At 34.9% G+C, this 18,054-nt stretch overlaps 2 protein-coding genes across 2 annotated transcripts; one reads left to right on the top strand and one right to left on the bottom strand.

The window, feature by feature from the left end:
* Positions 1-1,718: 1,718 nt before the first annotated feature.
* Positions 1,719-7,911, top strand: LOC143617476 (receptor-like serine/threonine-protein kinase ALE2). Its single transcript, XM_077090025.1, has 8 exons — positions 1,719-2,343; positions 3,030-3,257; positions 3,343-3,381; positions 3,488-3,580; positions 4,084-4,455; positions 5,257-5,931; positions 6,269-6,506; positions 7,186-7,911. The coding sequence occupies exons 1-8, from the start codon at positions 2,262-2,264 to the stop codon at positions 7,817-7,819; spliced, it is 2,361 nt and encodes a 786-aa protein (XP_076946140.1). The 5' UTR covers positions 1,719-2,261; the 3' UTR covers positions 7,820-7,911.
* An 815-nt stretch (positions 7,912-8,726) lies between these two features.
* LOC143617477 (protein ROOT HAIR DEFECTIVE 3-like) lies at positions 8,727-14,029 on the bottom strand. The gene is made up of 23 exons (XM_077090026.1): positions 13,896-14,029; positions 13,374-13,523; positions 13,225-13,291; positions 13,041-13,143; positions 12,868-12,938; positions 12,595-12,658; positions 12,456-12,521; positions 12,328-12,375; positions 12,176-12,238; positions 12,020-12,076; positions 11,758-11,916; positions 11,401-11,469; positions 11,235-11,326; positions 11,068-11,146; positions 10,814-10,979; positions 10,615-10,739; positions 10,274-10,536; positions 10,097-10,193; positions 9,853-10,002; positions 9,670-9,774; positions 9,506-9,600; positions 9,334-9,430; positions 8,727-9,251 (listed from the first exon to the last, which is right to left on the bottom strand). Exons 1-23 carry the CDS (start codon positions 13,897-13,899, stop codon positions 9,030-9,032), a joined length of 2,412 nt encoding a protein of 803 aa, XP_076946141.1. The 5' UTR covers positions 13,900-14,029; the 3' UTR covers positions 8,727-9,029.
* Between the last annotated feature and the right edge of the window lie 4,025 nt (positions 14,030-18,054).

Below are 18,054 nucleotides of genomic sequence, written 5' to 3'. Positions count from 1 at the left end.
TAAACGAACGAACATGAACAAAATGTTTGTGTTCGTTTAATTAAAACGAACGAACGAACATGAACACATGTTCCGTTCGTTCATTTATGTTCATGAACGTTCGTGTATGTTCGCTTATTTATGTTCGTTTCTATCTGTTTATGTATGTATTAATAAAAAATAATTAAATATTATTTGATGAGTCATCTACTTAAAGTTTTATATATGTTAATTTGTGTTTATTTAAGTGTTTTTATTTATGTTCGTTAGTGTCATATATGTTCATTTATCTTTGTTTAGTTATATTCCTTTAGCTTTTAAACAAACGAACATAAGCGAACACAAATGTATATTGTTTAATAAACGAACATAAACATAAATATTTGTTCGATTAAGTGTTCGGGTTTGTTTAAAGTTAAATGAACGAACACGAGCATGTCCTTGTTCGCGTTCGTTCAATTCGTTTACATGTTTTAATCATTCACACTCATGAATACATCGGTCTTAATCTCTAGGCTCTGTCGATTTTATTTTTGTTCGTGAACCGTTCATGAACACATTAATTTCCTTAATGAACGAACACGGACATAAAATCTCGTTCGGTAAGTGTTCGTGAACCGTTCATGAACACATTATTTTCTTAATGAACGAACACGAACAAGGTCTTATTCATGTTCGTTCGGTTCATTTACAGCCCTAATAATTCATATTCCTAAGCTAGTTTAATAAATATGTACATGTAAGTTAAGTGATAAATTATACTTGCTAGCACAATCATTACACGCACACACACATGTGTATATATATAATGGTTGAACACCTATTTACTTTATGTGGTCTTGCTCAATCTCTTTGGCATGATTGATATTTTCTTTATTTTTCAGGTGTTGGACGTCCTCGATTTGCATAAGTTTTTCAAGTTATCTAAAAGCAAGGACAAAATGTTTCATGCTATTTGCTTAATCCCATTTTGGTGTCTTTGGAATGTTAGAAATGTACGATATTTAATGGTGTTCCAGTTTGATTGTCAAAGTTGGTTGAAGGAATTAAAGCGCTTGGCATTTTGTGGATAAAAAATCGTTCAAGATCGACCGGGCTAACATGGGAGGATTGGTGCCGCTTTGATGTTTGAATTGGTATCGGGTGTTTGTTGATCGCGTGAGTTGGGTGTTCAATTGCATGAGTGATGTGGCTCGGCTAACTTCTTGCTTGTCAATTTCATCGTTTCTATACTAATAAAACGTTTTATTGGTCGTTAAAACTTAAAAACAGAGTGTATGAATTCATTGTTACTTCAATTTTTTTTTCTTTAACAAGTGCATATGGTTTAAAAATTCAATTACTTTAATACTTAATAATTTTTAAAACGTTTTATATTAAATAAGAAGTTATATGTTATTTATCATGATGTTACACCCCTTAACAACTATAAATAAAGGCCCCTCAATCATTTTCGTCTTTAAAGTTCTAATTCCCAATAAAAATGTTCCAGATTAACCATCAATTGTACAGTTATAATTTATAAACTAACTAAAATAAAGTTAAAAATTAGTTACACATCCATCAATATCACAATAAAGAGAAAGCAATAAAGAAAGAAGAAAAAAAAGCTAAAGAAACCAGCTTTTTCAAAGCTGTTTAAATGGGTAATGTGAATCTTCAAACAAACAAACAAACAAATAAAAAAAAATAAAAATAAGTCAAATGGGATTCTTATCAAACAAAAGTCAAAATAAATCTAATAAAAAAATGTAATGGAAGACTAATCCAAGAAGAAAAACCAACATGTTTTTCTAGATTTCAACTAACTCCCACACAAGGAATCATTAACATCCTTCTTGGCCATTTAAAATGACCCAAAAAAAATCAATATCTAATAACTCACACTACCACTTTCTCTCTCATCAATTCATCACTCATACCACCACTTCTTTACCACTAAAAAGAAGCCCATTATTCCATTTTACTTTTTGGGCAGGAGGGTATTTAATAATTTAAATCTTCTTGATTTTTAGTATTCTTGAATCTTAAAATTTTCATTTTTTATAGAAATTATAAAGACATCACCATTCTATTAATAGTAATGGTAATATAGTATACTCTAGTTAGTTAGTCTGCAAAGTTTGGAGCTTTTTGACATCTGGTAGACAACTCTGCCATTCCACCCCTGCTTCTTGTAAGTAGAAGAAGCTATGGGTGGTACAGTACAAGTGGCTAATGCAATTCTTGGGTGTTTGGTGATCAAATATTAAAGCCCTTTGACATGTTCATCTTGCTTGCTGATGGGGTTTCTAGTGATTCTCAGATTGATAACATTCTTGATTTTGTGTGTTGGTGGTGGTTCTTTGGCTCTTGGATCTGCTAGTAAGTTGGTTTTTGTGTTCATAAATTTAGTTTCTTGAAGAAAGTTTGATTCTTTTAATGTTCTAGAGCTCATCACAGTTAGATTTTCTTGAAACTGTGATTTGGGATCAAATCAAGATTCATTTTTTTGTTTCTAATTACACCAAGATTCTTGATATTGTAGATTGTTGATTTCTGGACAATTTGATTAATTGATTTGTATAATCTTGGTGAACACAATGTATCCTGGTTTTAATATCTAATTTTAGTGTTCATCTATAAATATATGCAAGTTGGACTTTTTGATTGGGAAATGACGTATTTGCATCAAAATTTGACAAGAATAATTTCTTTTCTTTTCTTCTTTTTTTTTTTTTTGGGGGGGTTGGGGGGGGGGGGGGGGATTGTTAACCATTTATGCAAAATTATAATGAAGACGTTAGTTTTTGAGATTTTAAAATTGAAAGTAGACATTTTTCCTGGTATTGGTTTGTTCTTTGAATGTGAGGTCAATGTTACATAATAAAATAATTTGACTAGAATAGTCAAACTAGTCATTTTTCTCATGCCAAACTGACATGATTGTAATGAAGGTCCAAATCTTTGTAAATTAACATATTACATTCTTTTTTGTTATATACATATAAATCTATATATTGAACACTGAAAAATAACTCACTTGACCTTAAAAGTCAAACTTTCTACAGATCATGGTGTTTCGCGGCCATCTACTCCCACTAGTGACCGAGCTTTAGCTCCTGATCACTATGTCAAACACTCTCCCTCGAAGCATCACGCAACAAAATGGATCAAACAAGGATTTCAGCCTTTTTCTAGTATCTCGTATCATAGATACCATCACGGAAGGTCAAAACTTGACCATCTTGCCCCTGCACCATCGTATCCGGTTCAACCACCAACTTACATCCCGCAAGGTCAGTTTTGGTACCAAAAACATCCTGAAAACTAGCCATTTGACAAAAAGATTTCTAAAGCTTTAATTTTTTTTATCTTAAACAGGTCCTGCACCAACACCCTTTGATCCAACAAGCAGATTTGGTAATCAAGATTATTAAAGCTTTGATCTTTTTTTGCCATTTAAACAACATTACTATTGTTATATCATAATAATACAATGATTAATAATTATTTTATAATGTTTAAGGACCTGCAATATCCCCATCAAGCTCATCATTAAACAAGGACTCTCCTCCACCCACTTCAGCTTTCGCGTTACCACGTCCGCCTCCTAATGAAGGTAAAACTTACTTGAACTTATTTACTTATATATTGGTCCAGGTTTTGTTTATGTTTTTAAGGCAAATTGCATAAAATAGCAATGTGCTAATTTTGTTTAGATAGGGTCATAAAAGCATGTTTTTGTTCCATTTTAGCCATTAAAATACTTTTAATGATCACAATGAACATAACTGTAATTTTAATGATTAAACATTAAGAAAAGTAAGTACAAATTGTACAATAACCAAAACAGAACAAAAATGCAAGTACTTAGCTATTTCATGAAATTTTGTCTATATTATCTATAACGAGCCGATCTAAATTTGGCTGGATTAAAATTTGTTTGAAGGGTCAATCCAATCCAACCCAACCTCTTTGCGGTCCATCCAATTTATATCATTTGGAGGATCAAAAATAAAATATGTTAATGGGTCAACCCAACCCGTTAAGCGAGCATTAACACAATCCGGGCTTTAGTAACGTTTATGCTCCAACACTCTTAACTTCAATGTTTACTTGTAGATTGCGCAACAGTGACATGCACACAGCCACTAACATACACACCAGCAGGATCACCTTGTGCTTGTGTATGGCCAATCGAAGTCAAACTACGCCTCATGATTTCTCCATACACATTCTTCCCATTGGTCTCTGAACTCGCTAAAGAAATTGCCACCAGTCTCTCACTCAATGCATCTCAAGCTCGAATCATGGGTGCCAATGCTGCCGGTGACCAGCTCGACGAAACCATTGTTCTCGTCAATCTAGTACCCCTAAAACAAAATTTTGATTTCTTCACTGCGTATTCGATCTACCAAAAGTTCTGGAAGAAACAAGTGCTCATCAGCGCCTCTCGATTTGAAGCGTATGAAGTCGTACACGTTCAATATCCAGGTTTTACCAATTTCATATGTTTCATACTTTCATTATGTTGACTTTAATCAAGTCAAAGACTGGCATTTTACTATTCTACCCTTATTTAGTTAGTTGTTTAGTTAATTGGTTTGTTAACACTTACATATTCTGTTTAGTTAATGAGTTATACACTAGAACTTGTATCTCTTTTTACAATCAATAAAATCATTGAATCTTTTCACAAATCACACATTTTCTGCAAATTAGTAGAACTTGAAAACCTAATTGTGTAAACTAACTTTTAAAATTTAGCTGTTTTCGACTTCTATTTATTAATTTCACACTACACATCGAGTTCAAGTCAAGCTTTGGATCGTTTAAGGTACCGCACTCGAGCTTGACTCGAACTTAGGCTCGTTAAAGGTTTCTCAAAATATATACAAATAATTTCCCAAAGCACACAACACACTATCTGCAAATTAGTAGAACTTGAAAACCTAATTGTGTAAGTTAATTTCAAATTTAGCTGTTTTCGACTTATATTTATTAACTTCACTGTACACAACCGAATTCGAATCGAGCTTTGGCTCGTTTAAGGTACTACACACGAGCTCAACTCGAACTTGGACACGTTTAAGGTTTCTCGAACTATATACAAATAAATAAAAATGTTAACAATTAATTAATAAATAATACATGAGCCGAGCCAGAACCGAGCTCGAGCTTGTAAAAATGACTCACGAGCCGAACTCAAGCTTGTGCCGTCGTAATTCGAGCTCCGGCTCGGCTGCAAATTTGCAGAACTTGAAAACCTAATTGTGTACTTTGATCTAAACTCAGGGCTTCCACCGTCTCCGCCTTCGATTCCGTCAAATTCCGACGTAACAATCGACCAACCGGAATCTGTAAACGGAACTAAAGGATTACCGTCAAAGCCTTTCGGAGCAAACATACCTATAAACAGAAGAGATAATAATAATAATCCGAACAGAAGCATAATCGCAGTGGTTATTATATCCTCTATAACATCCGTCGTTGTTCTAATCGGAGCCGTTTGGCTTCTGTTATTAAAATGCGGATGCTGTTCACAATCGGAAATTAACCGTCAACGGAAACCGTTAAGTAACGGAGACTCGTTAATAATCGGAAGCCGAAAAGGTTCAGAAACGATGTCGTTTAGCTCGAGTTTAGCGGCGTACACTGGAACTGCTAAGATCTATAGCTTGAGTGAGATTGAACGAGCCACGTGTAACTTTGATACGCGTATGATACTTGGAGAAGGTGGATTCGGTATTGTTTACAGTGGTGTACTTGAGGGTAACCGGAAAGTTGCGGTGAAAGTGCTTAAGAGAGATGACAGGCAGGGGAGCCGTGAGTTTTTGGCGGAAGTCGAGATGTTGAGTCGGCTTCATCATCGGAATTTGGTGAAGTTGTTCGGAATTTGCACCGAAGATCATTTCCGGTGTCTAGTTTATGAGCTTGTTCCGAATGGAAGTGTCGAATCGCATTTACACGGTAAGTTAGCTCGTTTAATTATTGAGCCGAGCCCGAGCCTCAAATAAAGCTCGTTTCGAGACGAGCTTAGGCTCGTTTAAGGTGTTTCTCAAAATATATACAAACTTAATAAAAAAATGTATATTAATTAATTAATAAATAATAAGCAAGCCAAGCCCAAGCTTGAAAATAAATTCACTAACCGAGCTCGAGCTTCAGAAAAATAGCTCGAAATGAGCAAGCTCGAGCTCCCGTAAGTCAAAACAAGCCAAGGTTGAGCCTAGTCGAGCTTGGGCTCGGCTCGTTTACACCCGTAACTTGATTTTAATATTTTTAGGTTTATGGAACTTTGTTGCAGGTGCTGATAAGGTGGTGCCTCTGGACTGGTATGAAAGGATGAAGATTGCTCTAGGAGCAGCGCGTGGTTTAGCTTATTTACATGAAGATTCGAGTCCACGGGTCATTCATCGTGACTTCAAGTCGAGTAATATTTTACTTGAAAATGATTTCACACCTAAAGTTTCTGATTTTGGGTTGGCTAGAACGGCAATGGATGATCATAAACACATTTCAACTCATGTAATGGGAACTTTCGGGTACGATTCTCAGCCCATTTGGTAGCTAAACTTTACTGTGTGTTGTTTCACCAAAAAACACGCTAGAAAAAAATATTATTTTTGAGAACGGGTGTAAACAAGCCAAGCTGTTCGTGAACTACTCTAGATCGGCTTGCTAAAAGCTAGAAATTAGCCGAGCTTAAACAAACTTGAACGCAAGATCAAGTCTGAAATAAGTTTGGTTAATAAATGATCTTGGGCCAGTGCTTCACTTATTAAGCTTAAGCTGGCTCGCGAGCCTAAACAAGCTTGTTGTTTATATAATTTTTTTTGATATATTAAATATATATGTTTATAATAGTATTATGTATAAAATTGTGATAAAAAAATAATTCATATAAAATAAAAAATAGAACACATGGTGTCAGAAGTTTTTTTTAATTATTATGCTGTAAGATTTTAAATTTTTTTATATAAAATAATTATAAAGTATATGAACTAATTAATAAATAATAAACTAATCAAGCCGAGCTAGAGCCTGGAAAACTACTCACGATGCAAGCTCAAACTTTAGAAATAGAGCTTGAAACGAGTCTATCTCAAGCTCGAGCTCTCATAAGTTAGATGGACCGAGCTTGAGCTTACACGAGCTTACGCCTGGCTCGGCTCTTTTACGTCCCTAGACTAACCTTAGCATTGTTTCATGCTACTTATACAGCTACGTAGCACCAGAATACGCGATGACGGGACATCTTCTGGTAAAAAGTGATGTTTACAGCTACGGGGTGGTTCTTCTCGAGCTTCTAACTGGAAGAAAGCCCGTGGACCTATTGCAGCCACCGGGCCAAGAAAATCTTGTGACATGGGCACGACCACTGCTCACAAACAAGGAGGCGCTAGAGTCGATCATTGACCCAAACATCACAAACTCAAACATCCCATTTGACAGCATCCTCAAAGTTGCAGCCATAGCATCAATGTGTGTGCAACCAGAAGTATCACACCGCCCGTTCATGGGTGAAGTGGTTCAAGCCCTGAAACTTGTATGCAATGAGTTTGATGAAATAAGAGAAATAACACCTTCTAGAAGTTGCAGCCGTCGTGAAGAAGATCTTGACTTTGCAGTGATGGATCATGAAACGAGTGGTTATGATTCTAACATGGGATTATCGGCTACGGATTTGAGGAGTCCGATTGAAAATGTTGGGGTTTTGGAGTCTGAATCGTTTAGACGGGTGTCCAATTCGGCTCCTCTGAAAATGGGAAGAAAGAAGCGGTTCTGGCAACGATTAAGAGGCTTGTCTAGAGGAAGCGCGAGTGAACATGAGCATGGGTTTTCTTCTAATTTATGAAGATGTGAAGTTTAGAATTTGTTTCAAGAGTGAAAATAATGGTGATGGTTGTTGTACATATTTCATTTCTTTATATAAGGACATAATATAATATAGGCGGATGTGTTAGATTATTTGAAAGTTAATTTTGGTTTTCCAATCATATATTTATGTTAAGAGTTCTTGAGTTTGTTAAGAGAGTGAATTTGTTATATATTTTGTGTTCTTTGCATGTTCTTGTGTTAGAAAGAAATTAAGACTGTAAGGTTCACATGCTTCGTTTTTTAGCTGAGGCTAGAGGCAATGATGATGGTAGTTGCGACGGTTGCGGGGACGGCTACGAGGTGGTGTCAACTGTCAAGGGTGGCAGCGATGGCGCTGGCTGGTGGAGGTGGCGATGATGCTGGCAGAGATAGAGGCGACAGTGGTGGTGGTAGGCAGTGAAGGCGGCAGAAGCGATGCACGAGTCAGTAGCAGCAGTGGAAGAAGTGTGGCAATTGGTATGAGAATTTGGTATTTGATGGTTTTACACAGGATTCTGAGCTAGTACAAGGGATGATTAGCGGTGGTGGGGTGGCGGTGAAGTGGCATCGGTTGTGGTGGTGGAGTGTCGACGGCATGACCAACTGCACTGGAGACGAGTAGGTAGGAAAGACAATAATCATAGGCGGTGCTAACTCAATTAGTCAATTGGTTTGATATGTTGAGAAGTTTTTGTATTGACTGAAATTGTGACTCATTTGAGATCACCATATTATATACAACCTATTTTTGCCTACATGGTTGCTACCCGTGATTTTATGTCCGTTGTATACAAAATCCAACACAAACCTGAAGAACTAGTAAACTACCAAGAACAATAATCATATTATACGCATCGTAAACAAAATCCGATAAAAACTTAACGAGCAAGAGTACACACACCAAGACCATAAATATTACACCCTTCAGCTTTGCAGACAAAATCCAAAACAAACAACAGTAGACGTACCAAGAGCACAAATCATATTATATCCATCGTATACAACACCATTCTAATCTTGACATCTAAAACACAAGTGTATTCAAAATCAAAATCTACTCGACAGAGCCAACAAAAGACGGCTCCTAGTAAACTCTATACCCTCTTGAACACCACAAAGTTCAAAACCAATCTTGACACATTTTTCCCAGAAAAATAAACAAGCTTCGTATGGATACAGGCAGAACGTTATTGGTGAAGCTAATCGTCTTATTTTTGGGGGCTTGTATATTCCACTTCATTTTCCATAGTTACCTCGGATGAAGCAGTTGATGAGAACCCACTGTTATTCCCTTGAGTAATTCTTGATGAATTTGAGTTATTTCTTTGTGCATCAGTGTTGACCGGAACTTGACCTTCTTCTGCTAGTTTTCTAAGAAGATTTGTGACAGTTGGAAGAAACTTGGTGGATAATGAAAGAATTCCTGGAAGCTGTAACATGCAGACACCCATCGAAAATATTAATCAGGAAAAGTGTAAACAATGCTGCACAGTTATTTGAAGTTAAACTTACCGCGCCGTTGCGGAATGCACCAGAAATGTCTAGCTGGACCCACAACGCCTTGCAAAGCAAGTAAATAACAAATATAAAGAGTAGCCACAAAGGATTCCTGCAAAATAGAATCTAAATTAAGTAAATTCTGGATAAATATGAAAGTGAAGAAACGTAAAAAGACAAAAATAACCTCAAAAGAGTCATGAACTCATTGAACCCAAGAATCACCATGGCAGCGATAGCCCATGGAGGTGGTAACCAGTTGTTATTGCGCTTATTAGCTTCCTGAAAACCAGCAAAGTCAACAAAGTCAGCAATCCGCCGTTTTTAGTAAACAACATGATAAACCCATACCTGAGAAGCAATAGCTTGAGTGATGGTGTACTCGGTTTCTCTTTGAAATTGAGACCACAATGCTTTACATTGAACAGGAGTTATTAGTGTCTTTGTAGCTGGAACCTGTGTGTATTTATATAACTATTAATATTATTATACATAAAATTATGATAAAAGAAACCCATATGAAACACACAATACCTCTTCCCATGTGCTAGATGCCAATGGGTCAGTGGTACTCTTACCAGCGCCTTTCTTAGGCTCCACTAATGCGAGGACAAGTGTATCCCCAATTGCATCTGTTTCTTCATCCAAGCGAATTGCAGCCAACACTGAGAGCAACTTTAAAGACTGAAATATTAAAAAGAAAAACATAAATGAACAGACCATAATCCATGTGTCGAAAGAGTAAAATATCCAATATTATCATAGAAATGATTCTTACAGAAGACCGGGCCATTTTCGTTATTGCTCGGATATCTTCCTTTCCAGTCCAAACTCGTGGCATTGAATCGTTGTCATGGTTGAATATGGATGTGAATCTGTTAATTATAGTTGTTAGTGTTTTATTATTAGGGTCTATAGTCGTTTTAAAAAAAACATATTTTCTAGCATATGCTACCTTTCTTTCATGTGGTACAGAACTTTGGCAGCTTCTTCTCTTGTCTTCCCTTCAACTAATCCTCTTGCAAAATTCTTCAATTTTAAAATCATATCTTCCTTTTCATCATCGTCCATTTCAAAACCATTAAGTGCAAAAGAGAACTCAGAGACAGCTGTTTCAGTTTCACGGTTAAAAAGCTTTCTAATTGCAGGCCAGGTGTCATCATTAGCTCCTTCTAGAAGCGCTTCCATGGGACCATATATCGCCTCTTTCAATTTTGACTAAAGAAATATGTATAAACTGATCAACAACTACATCACAAGACTTAAAAATACACATGTGTTTTAGTATATTATCACCTCATATAGTGATGTAAGTTCAGATAGTTTGGCTGTTCGAACTTCAGCAATATGTGATTCTAAATCACGTGAAAATTTATCCTTTACTTTAGTCGAGTCCCAATTGGCTTGCTTGATAATGGCATCTGTAGAATTTAAAAAAAAAATTATGAGCATCTAACTATAAAATACAAAACAAATCACACTAAATAGTTAATACCTTGACACTGTTCATCAAACAGTCTTGTGAACTTTGTGGTGCAATCACGAGCAGCCACTGCAAATCCTTGTCCTTCACTCAGAGCATCAGTAAGTGTTTTTTTGAAGTTATTCAGTGTTTCAGATCGTATATGTTCCAGCATCAATTGGTAGGCCGGTTGTACAAGCTGAATACAATATTAGAAAAAAACAACAAAAATGAGAATCAAAACTATAGATAAATAAATATAAGTCAGATAAAGCAAGAAACATTACTTGCAGCAACTTCTCTTCCAATTGCTTTCCCTTTGCAGATCTAACACTATCTTCAAAGTAAGTAGCCTCATCCTCATAACTGAAAACAAATTATAAAATAATACATGAAAACTTGTTAACAAAGATTTAAAAAAATAGTCTTGTTGCAAAAACGGTATGATTAATACCTGGATAAACAACTATTGAGCAGTGAACTAAGCTTCCTCCCAAAGCCTGGGACAAGGTGATTTTGCACAGCCTCTTCTAATTCAAGCCAGTCCTGCAAAACTTAATTTAGTTCAAATGTCTAGAAACGAATGCGTTTTGATTATTTAGTTACTAAACTATGTATACCTCGTTTGAAACAAAGAAAGAATATTTCTCGTTAGCGATTTCTTCACAACGTACGGTTGCCACCATAACCTACAAGATATATATATATTTAAAATCCAGGGTTTGGATCAAATACAAATGAAATTAACGTACTAAACGTGAGAATCAGGTAGAGTAATTATATATACAAATAAAGTATTTATGTAATTACATCATAGAGTAATTATGTAATTACATAATTACTCTACTTGTATATATAATTACTCTACTTGATTCTCACGTTTAGCACGTTAATTTCATTTGTATGTTAACCTTCCCCTAAAATCCAAATCCAGAAAGCATGTAAGATTTTACTAGAGAAGGTTCTAGAGCCATTACCTTGTGAGCTGGCAAATCAAGGTCTTTATTCTCCTTAATGACTTTCCAGATTTGTTGTGCACTGAAGGAAAAACCTGAAGCGGGAACAACCCCTCGCCTATCACCAGCTAGACCGCCAGGTGCAATAGATTGGTTGAATTTTTGCCTTAGATTAGCCACCTTCAAAAACCAAATAAAAAGTAAATAACTAAAAATAATATTATTTAAACCATCAACATGCTCGTGATGGCTAGATTGAACTTGATACTAATCTCTTGCATACCTGCTCTTTAAATTGTTCTTCTTTCTCTTCATAGCTAGACAATGCAACAACTTGAACCTGGTGACTCAAACAATAAGAAGTTATTATATGATAAATAGGCATAACATTATGTCAAATTAAGCGATTGAAATAACACATGTATATCTAAGTCCTTACATTAAAGAATTCACTCAGTGGGGTGTGTTTGTGGGCTTCTGGCTTGGGAACAGAATCCCATATCTACATCAAACAACAACAAATAACAATTATCATATATAGTGTGGTCACATTACGTTTTTAGATCACATGATAAATTAAACAAATTATACCTTCTGGATATCTTCCCTCAAAACAGGCTCTAGGTTTTCAAGAGGTGTCTGTAAGTAAGAAAAAAGATATAAATCAAATCTGCACTAGATATGTTACCATAACATAAGGTACAAGAGACAAAACTTACCCTCGTTTTATCACGTATAACGAACATTAAAGTTGTTTTACGTGGACTAAATAACCGCAACATAACCTGAAAGACATTAACCACAAGATTAACAAACGGACAATGAGAAATAGATATACTATGAATACAGATAATGTACCTGAAATACGGTTTTTAAAAGGGGTTTATTTGCAGCCTGTTCACGCCCAATATCATGGCACCACCTGTATAACATAAATTTATCAGAAACACAACTTGCTTCTATTAAAAAATTAGGTCAAAATGGTAAAAAGTAAGAAAATTTAAGTATGCTAGAGAAAATGGTAGAGTAACATGCATAGTGATAAATGGTAATATTATGTAACAGTTGGTGCAATTAACCCTAAAAAATTCAAATCGGTAACAGATTATCTGGAGTTACTAGCAAACTTACATGTTTATAAGCACTATATCTGAAACAGCAAGTGCAAAGAGTGCACTTTGTTTCTCGAATGCAGTGTCATCCTGAAAAGGTTACAAAATTAAAAATCTTACTAACTAACATCAAAGTGATCAACCATTCATAACAACAAAAACAAAATTAAATAAGTATATATATATAATAACCTCTCCTCGCTCTCTTCCATCGGTACCCTCGAGATCCATTACAATGGTGCATGGCTCAATACCAGCACACCTTGCTATCCAAATACCTTTGGTGGTTTGAGACCTGATAAAAAGAAATAAAATTTAAGCAACGTAAAACTAATAACAATAACACATTCAATAAAAAGACCAAATAATAACATGCCTTCCCCTGTACGCGTCCATTTCCTTAAAGTTGGTATAAAAAAGATTATTCAAAAGTGTGCTCTTTCCTGCAAAAAAAAACACATTAACATCTAACCTTCGCATATAACGCAATAGCGATGAACCCATAGACACGTACGAAATACATACCGCTGCTTTGTGGGCCCATGATAGCAACAACAGCATAAGAAAGTCCACATTCTGGCAGTTTGACTTGCTTGATAAAACTATCAAGTCCAACCGCATTGAAAGTACCATCTCCGTCTATGAGGTGTGTCGAGCACGATTCCGATTCTTTATCTAAAATAATAACATATCACTTGCATCACTATAAATAGATACAAACATATACATTCACTTTATCCAAAGTTTTATCATTTTAATTTAATTCATATTTACTTGCTCGGATCCAATTAAGTTGAGATCGAATTTAGTAAAACCTAATTAAAAATTACAGTAAATCAGCAGCAACAAACCGTTAATTAACATCGAGATCGAACTAGAATCATAACTAATTATAAAGTTGTGATGTGTATATAATATTAATATCAATAACATCCGATTTAAATGCCTAGATTGAATCAATAGGGTTCTGACTTGAAAACTTGATAATAATATAATATAATTGCTGATAACAAATCAAAGAACATCCGATTTAAATGACTAACTTACCCATATGAAGAAGAAGAAGTTGAAGATCAATTTGATGTTTAAGTTGCTGGAAGATGGCGATCGCAGGGGTAAAATGGTCCCGTGTGTTTTAAGAGTTGTTGAAAAGTGGGCGTGAGCGCGTGACTCTGGTCTGGTCTTCTGATGATGGAGTATAAAAGATTTACTTTACGGAGAAGTAATTAAAAGAGAATAATTGCAAAGTAATTACATGATAAAGCTGCGGTAGATATCTATATTTTTTTTTACTTTTTATTATTCTTTGTATTTGTATTTTATTTCACACCGGATTATTTTTTACTAGGTATTAGCCCGCGTGTCACGCGGGTAACTTTAAAATTATTTAATATAATTGTGATTATATAATTGTATTGTATAAGCGCTCTCACGGATATATCAATTAATATGAGCTATGATTTGGTGGATTAAATTCTAATTTTGTTTTAAATAGTGCATTGGAATAAACAAAAATTTGCTTATCTAGCATTTTCAATTAAATACAGATATTCCAAAGATAATAAGTATATATAGTTAAATCCTGTAAAATAAAACATATGAGATGCATAACTCTTACTAAATGCTAACACACTAAAAATATACGCCTAATCAAGTACATATGTTGAACATACAAAAACAATTATATGATTATATAATATGATTATTATAAATTAATATGATTTTACATAATAAAATTCTTTTATTTCAGTTTATTAGCATTTTAGAGTTTAGTCACCAACAGGCAACACACATTAAGGACATGACCTACTTTTAAGTATATGTCTTCAAAGCTTTCTTTAGCAAACCTAGCCTCCATGTTCTTATCTTCTTTGAATTTGAGTTCACATTACCTTCTCTCTAAACATTACATTTTGGATGTTTTTACGTCAAAAGTAAGCCAAACTGTTCTTAATGGTTTTTGTTGTTGTCGTTGTTTCTCCTAAAAGATCAACGATTATTCAGTAAACTCTCTGATAAAGAGTTGATAAAGGACAATGTACATTATGATGTTGTCGTCTAATAAATTGTTTTAAAGGGTAAACAACAAACAATTTTCTCACATCATTAGTAAGGGGCTGTTTGGTTCATTCAGATCTGAATGTGCCTTTGTCCCATTCAGCAACAACAATAAGTCTGAATAATTCAGACCTAATTTTAATCATTCAAATGTTTTTCTGTTTAGAATCAAACAGTCTGAAGTCTGAATGAATCAGATGTTTACATCTGAATGGTTTCATTCATATATAAACAAACAGCCCCTAACATATTTCTATTCATAATAATCATCATAAATTTCAAATTATTGCTCAATGGGATAAAACATATACAAAAATACACATATTAGACTAACACAAAAAGATTTAACACATATACACATCAAGTACATACGACAAAATTAAGAAAAACAGAAGTCCACATCTTTTTATAAAAAACAACCAGCTACACCTACAAAACTTTGTTTTTTACGACAAGACTATACTTTGCCAAAAAGATCCATCAAGAAACACACAAAAATGACATAATTTAAATTTTGATGTTAAATTAACCTTTTCTTGAACCTCTAAATCTTTAGAGGAAAAACTTGTGCAGAGTAACATAAAGAACACTCACACATTTCATAAAACTTGCTTCTTCTATTTCAAGTTTGTCTACTTCAACCTCAAGCCTGTTATAATAATATAATAATTACATAAGTGAACAAAAAAACACAGAAAAATGTGTTGTATACTTGTAAATAAATGTGTATTTACCTGAAATTATTACAATGATATATACTCCTTCCGTATCATGTAGCCCATATAACATTTTTTTTTCTGTATCAACTTCTTGCAAATAAGTTGAGCCATCATGATCTTTTTTTCTTGAAAGTGCACCTTTTATCATACATATATGAATCTTTTAATCTTCAATATAGTAATAATAAAAAAGAAAAGAAAAGAACGTTTAACCTATGAAGGGTAAAACAGTAAAAGGTCAAAAACTTTTATATTAAAAGACTAACATTTACCCGTAGTGAAGTTTCTTTAACCAGATTAGGATGTGGAATAAATAATTCCACATTAACAAACGTAAAATAACGAACGTAAATGAACGAACACGTTATCGGACATTGGGGGACATAAATGAACAAACACGACCTTACCAAGCTGAACGAATGAAGCCTTGTTCGTGTTCGTTCTTTAAGCTATTATTAGACAAAAGGACAGTTCACGAACACACTACTGAACAAAATCATCAACATACAACATATGATTTTCTGATTTAATTATATAAGTGTGTTCCATCATCACATTATAAGTAGAATCATAATATGTAACATATATAAAACATATATGTGACATCTGCCCAATCCGACCCGACCCAGGCACCCGTTTTCGAATCCGATTCTTTTTATGATTTAAAATTTGATTATTAATCTTTGTAAATTTAACATTAAATAAATCATATATATATATATATATATATATATATATATATATTTATATTACTAATAATAATAATTCCTTTCCGCAATCCCGCCTCATTCTCTTTCTTGTCGCCGTCCCGCCTTTCTCTTTCTTGTCGCCGTCCCGCCTCTTTCTCTCTTGTCGCCGTCCCGCCCCTTTGCTTAACCCTTAAGCCCGAAACCCCTTTTTTCTCTTAACTGTTTGCTTGTCCTTTGGATTCTTCCCGCCTAAGGATGTCTGCGCAGCTCCACGCGCCGGATTGTAGTTCTTCCCGCGACGCGCTAAGAATTGTAGTTCTTCCCGCGACGCGCTAAGGATTGTAGTTCTTCCCGCGGCGCGCAAAGGATTGTTCTGTCTGCCTTCGCCCTCGCACGCGCTCGAGTCTTCTCGCGCTAGACCTAAAGTCTTTTCTTCGGTTTAGGTCAGCCTGTATGCTTTTGAAATATCTTATCTTTGGTATGAGCACTGTAGGTCAGTTCCGACATCTGTCCGAAAAGCCACTTTCGGCGCAGCATGCGCACCAATCCTATTGGTTGACAGAAAAAGTGACTGGCATAATCTTTTGAAATCTTCTTTTGCATGTCTTGAACAGTGCTTTATCTGACACCTCCCATGCTTTATCTGTAACCTGTCAGCTTTTCCCCATCCCCTGCAGCTGCCGGCATATCTTTTGAGATCTTTTGCTTTTGGATTTTTGTGCTTTTTAATATTTTTTTTGCTTGATTTGATAAGATCTTTTCCCCTTTTCAAGGGATTGTGCTCCCTTGGGTTTTCCTATAAATTAAGCTATTTTCTTGTTTATTAACACTACACACACTACACTTAAGCACTCCAATATCTCTCTCCCTTTGCTCTCTGCCGTAGTTCCTCTGCAGCGCCTCCAACTCCTCTCTTTGCCTCCGTCTTCTCTTCTGTTCTGCCAGAATCTCGGTAAATTTATATATATAATTCTTTAAAATAATCTGTTTAAGTGACTTACTGCATATATTCAAGACATAAAAACCAATCGTTAAACCAATAACCTCTTATTTATATGTTAACTTGTGCTTGTTTAAAATTTGGATTCTTGCATTATCTTTCAACGCACCGTTTACAAGTGAGTAATCTCGTACTTAATCCCCTTTTATTTTTAACGTTTTGGGATGTTCATGTGTTCGTACAACTTGAGTCTTAAACTTGTTTATGAAATTTATGTGCGCAAAACCCCATGTGTTATGGACGTTTACTTGGCTGTTTATTTGTATGTGTGAATCATTAACCGCTTTGTTCGGCCTATTCCGAAGTTTTCATGGATCCATTAGATGAACACGGGAGACCTATCGTTTACGGTTTTCTTGTTTTGTTTACACATGCACGTATGGTTATTCGTTTTTGTGCTCGATTGGGAGCATGGATTGAACTATGAGCTATGATCTATTTAGGCTTGATCACAATCTGATTACACCCTATGTTAAACCCCAGTTAAGCACATGTTGCGCGCAGTGTTTGTTATTATCTATTTATATCTATTAAACTTGATTTCTCACCGACACGCAAGTGTTGACGTTTTATTTTAACACATGTTCAGGTTTGTTGTAGCTGCTTTTGGGAATCTCAATGACACGTAGGATGTTTTCTTTTTCTTTGGACCTAGATTAAAATGTAACAAGACAAATTATGTTATTTGAATATTTTAAGTTATGATATGATTTATGTTACTTTACGAATTGTTGTCCTGC

This window comes from Bidens hawaiensis, unplaced genomic scaffold, assembly GCF_021521415.1.
Source record: "Bidens hawaiensis isolate Kalapana, Puna unplaced genomic scaffold, B.hawaiensis_p1.1 tig00055082_1, whole genome shotgun sequence".
Taxonomy (NCBI): Eukaryota; Viridiplantae; Streptophyta; class Magnoliopsida; order Asterales; family Asteraceae; genus Bidens; species Bidens hawaiensis.
The sequence above is the reverse complement of the archived record's forward strand: the minus strand, read 5'-3'. Positions and strand labels throughout refer to the sequence as shown.

Excerpts from the sequence above, each read along its gene's own strand:
- LOC143617476 (XM_077090025.1), top strand. The coding sequence starts at position 2,262 with ATGGGGTTTCTAGTGATTCTCAGATTGATAACATTCTTGATTTTGTGT. Across the intron at positions 3,258-3,342 it reads ACCAACTTACATCCCGCAAG|GTCCTGCACCAACACCCTTT; the intron begins GTCAGTTTTGGT and ends TATCTTAAACAG. Across the intron at positions 6,507-7,185 it reads CATGTAATGGGAACTTTCGG|CTACGTAGCACCAGAATACG; the intron begins GTACGATTCTCA and ends CTACTTATACAG.
- LOC143617477 (XM_077090026.1), bottom strand. Across the intron at positions 13,144-13,224 it reads ATGGACGCGTACAGGGGAAG|GTCTCAAACCACCAAAGGTA; the intron begins GCATGTTATTAT and ends TCTTTTTATCAG. Across the intron at positions 9,601-9,669 it reads CTCAAGCTATTGCTTCTCAG|GAAGCTAATAAGCGCAATAA; the intron begins GTATGGGTTTAT and ends GCTGGTTTTCAG.